The sequence below is a fragment of the Merops nubicus genome, unplaced genomic scaffold (assembly GCF_000691845.1).
Source record: "Merops nubicus isolate BGI_N331 unplaced genomic scaffold, ASM69184v1 scaffold24493, whole genome shotgun sequence".
In the NCBI taxonomy this organism is placed as follows: Eukaryota; Metazoa; Chordata; class Aves; order Coraciiformes; family Meropidae; genus Merops; species Merops nubicus.
Window position 1 is genome coordinate 6,583 of NW_008599935.1, and position 3,480 is coordinate 10,062.

Here is a 3,480-nt window from a genome sequence, read left to right on the forward strand (position 1 = left end):
CACACAGGGCTCTGCTCAGCACCCTCAGCACCCTCAGCACCCTCAGCACCCTCAGCACCCACTGCCTGGGCCTGCATCTCTCTGAGCAGGGCGTAATCCTGGATTGCTTTGTTGCCACAGTTTCTTCCTAGAGGGGTGCTGGGGGTCTGGTCCCAGCTGCCACACCGACTTTCCAGCCACGGGCTGGTGGCCCTGCCACGGCCAAGGGGTCTTGCTGTGCTGCATGGCCCAGTGGAGGCTGCTCTGGAGGCACAAAACCAGCCCATGCCCCCAGTCCTGAGCAGTGCGGGGGGTCTCTGCAGCACCTTCACCTCTCCTCCCAGCTCTGCTTTAAGACCAGGCACCGGGTGGTTGGCACGGGGACAGGCCAGCCTGCAGCATGGACCTGGTGGTGGCCAGGTGCTGTGCTCCACTGGCCCCAGGGTCCCTCAGCAGTCAGAGAGACACAGAGGCCACCTCCTCCAGGAGGGCTGCCCTGCAAAGTCACAGCCAAGCTGCAGGCCATGCTCAGTGGCAGAGGAAGCAGGAGCCTGAACCATGGATCTGCAGGGGTCTGGTGGCCGGGTCCTTGCTCTGCAGACCTCTTCTGCTCCCACCTTGCTGTCTGCAGACCCAGAATCAAATCATCTCTCTTTACAGCTCAGTCTGCACTGTGCTAATGCCACCACCCTGATGCCAGCACAGGAGCTGCTGCTGGAACAGCTCTGCCATGGGGCTGCCATGCCCTGGGGTTCCTGCACCACAGTGGGACCAGCTCACCAGCATTGACACGTGGGATTTTCCTCTCTGGCCTCCTCAGACCGTCTCCAAGGTGGGGAACTCAGAAAGGCTCAGATGAGGGGAAGTTCTTACCTGCAGTGCACAACGATGGGCCCCGGGCTGGCTGCAGCCTGCAGAGTCTCCTCCACCTTGGACACCAAGTGCAGCAGGGGCTTGGCTGACTCTGGTGTCTGCTGGTCAGGCCAGGAAGGGAAGAGGATGTGTTTGACCTGACGACATTCACCTTCAAGCTTTTCCAGCACAGAAGGAAGAGAAATCAGGATGGGGGATCAGGGACTCTTTAGGCTGGGCCAAATGAAGTCATAGAGTCCAGCTCCAGCAGCCTGTGCCCATCTCGTCTGCTCTGCTCCCAGATCCCTCTTTGAGCTTCTGCCAGACAAGACCCGTGGGGCAGAGGCACTGGCAAGTGTCTGGGAACTGCTGCAGTGTCCCAGCACTGTCCCCACAGACCAGGCAAAGCCAGCAAGATCTTTTTGGCTAACGTCAGCCCAGGGTGGCTATGGAAAGCCCATGGGACAGAGCCCAATAACACATTGCAAAGAACAATGGGCTCGTAGAGGAGCTCTCTCCAGCTGACCCCCTCTCCTCTGCACCCCATGGCTGGGCCCTGCTCCCTGTCAGCCCCCTCGGGCAGGCAGGAGCTCTGCAGACCCCTCCTCTGCAGGGGGCTCAGAAGACCCAGCTCTCCAAGCCCTGAACCCTCTGCTTTCCTGCCACACAGTGCTGCCAGAGAGCCCGGGGGTGTCAGAGGCGCTGCCAGACCCTGCTGGAGTCCCCCCCTGGCCCCGGGATGGAGCCTGAACCCACCTGGATGGAGAGGTCCCGGAGCACACACCCCGCGGCCTCGCTCAGCCCCCGCAGGCGGACGGTGAAGGGGCCGTAGCTGCCCTGCTCCTCGGGCCAGTAGTGGACACACTTCTGGAAGGACAAGGCAGGGCCTGTGGCTCTGGAGATGCTCCAAGGCACCTGCTGGCTCTCTGAGCTCAGCTTTGCTCTGTGCTCGTGGGAAGGGACATCACCTGGGGAGGGGTGGGGCCGTGGGGAAGGTGGATGTGGGGTGATACTGAGGGGAACCCAAGGAAAGGGCAGAGCTGCAGGGAAGGTGGATGTGGGGTGATACCGAGGGGAACCCAAGGAAAGGGCAGATCCCTCCTCCCACATCTGCTCTCCCTGTGTCCTCTCCCACCCCTGCCCTGTGGCTTTCAGCCCCCAGGGCTGCTTGGCTCTGGGAGGCTCAGAGCCACGGGAGCTGTGCCTGGGCTGGCCCATGTCCTGGCAGACCCAGCCTGCTGGTGGAGGGCATAGGGATGCTGCACCAGCCAGGGAGAGGAGGGAGGGTGGATGTGACCAGGAAATAGAGAGTGAGGTCCCCCAAGCAAGTGCTGCCTCGATGGGGAGCACAGGGTGACCACCACGGAGGGCCCAGTGCTGCCAGCTCCCACCCCAGCCTGGATCCACCGGTGAGAGCTCCAAGGCCAGCAGGAGAGCTGGAGGGACTCTGCTGACCTCTGCTTCTGCTGCCTCCCCCAGGGGCTGCCCTAATCCCTTTATCCTATTATCCAGCTGGCAAAGCATGCCCAGAGCACGAGAGACCACATGAGGAGGAGAGACTCTGCTAGATGAGGCCAAGGCTGCAGCCATGGGGCTCTCCTCCCCCACGTGCAACTGGCACAGGGCACCCTCTGGGAGCAAAGCAGAGAAAGCAAGTGGGTGCTGAGCCCCCACCTTTGGTCTCCCATAGCCCTGTACTGTTGCCATTACCCCCCTCCACCCTTTGCCCCCCGCTGGGGTGCTGTGCCTGGCACGGGGAGGGGCCACGGTACCTCTTTGCGCTCCTGGAGCTCGGTGATCATGACGATGAGACACGCCTGCTCCTGCCAGACCATCTCCCAGAAGTCAGTGACCGTGTTGGGCATGGGGCCCTGGGTGGCAATGTACTCCCGGGGCCTCCCCCCGTAGCCCTGCCGAGCACAGGGCCCATCAGTGGCCTGGGGGAGGACCCTCATGTGTGAGGAGAACCCCCCTCCAGGCCACCGCAGCCCTCACGGTGCTCTTCCTTCTCTGCAGGTGAGGTGCTGACCCACACAGGCTATTTCCTACTAACCTGACCTTGAAATGCTTTTACAGACATCCTCTCCATCCTCCTGGTGCCCCAGTCCAGCAGTGAGCCCCTGCAGCAAGTCTGGAGCACCCCAAGCTCCTTGCAAGTGCCCCATCCCCGGGCTGCTGGTGGTGACAGGCAGCAGGACAGACACCTCAGCCAGGCAGAGCTCACCCAGGGAGCAGCACTCCCCGTTTTCCCAGGACAAGCAGAAGCCATCAAGCCTTTCTCAGGCTGGGACATGGAATTCCACCAGTCCACCAGGCTCAGGAGGGGCCGTGGCAGTGCCCAGCAGCAGGGAGGCCGAGGCTGGGGACACCTGGGGGGGTGGTTGGCACAGGTCCCTGCCCTGCTTCCACCCCAGGCTCTGTTTAATAACTCCAAGCACCTTTTGCTGCCACAGTCACTTCCTCCCCTTGTATAAAATTGCCAAAAAACCTGAAAATCTTGGAGATGCACCAAGTCCTGCTCAGCTCCTGCTTCACCCCATGGGCTGACAGGCAGTGCTGCTGGCTCAGCAAAGGGGAGAGCGTGCAGCAGCTGCAGGAGGGAGCTGCAGGACAGGCACAGGCACAGGCACAGGCACAGGCACAGTCACA

General features: G+C 62.1%; 1 protein-coding gene across 1 annotated transcript in view; it reads right to left on the reverse strand.

Moving 5' to 3' along the window:
- The window catches only part of PTPN7 (protein tyrosine phosphatase, non-receptor type 7), an 8,028-nt gene that overhangs the window by 723 nt on the left and 3,825 nt on the right, over window positions 1-3,480 (reverse strand). Inside the window, exons 5-8 of the mRNA XM_008937563.1 lie at window positions 2,604-2,741; window positions 1,588-1,698; window positions 853-1,010; window positions 1-14 (exon numbers count right to left, since the gene is read on the reverse strand). The exon at window positions 1-14 is cut by the window's left edge and continues 112 nt beyond it. Of these exons, the coding sequence (XP_008935811.1) occupies window positions 1-14; window positions 853-1,010; window positions 1,588-1,698; window positions 2,604-2,741 (421 nt within the window). The remainder of the gene's footprint in view (window positions 15-852; window positions 1,011-1,587; window positions 1,699-2,603; window positions 2,742-3,480) is intronic.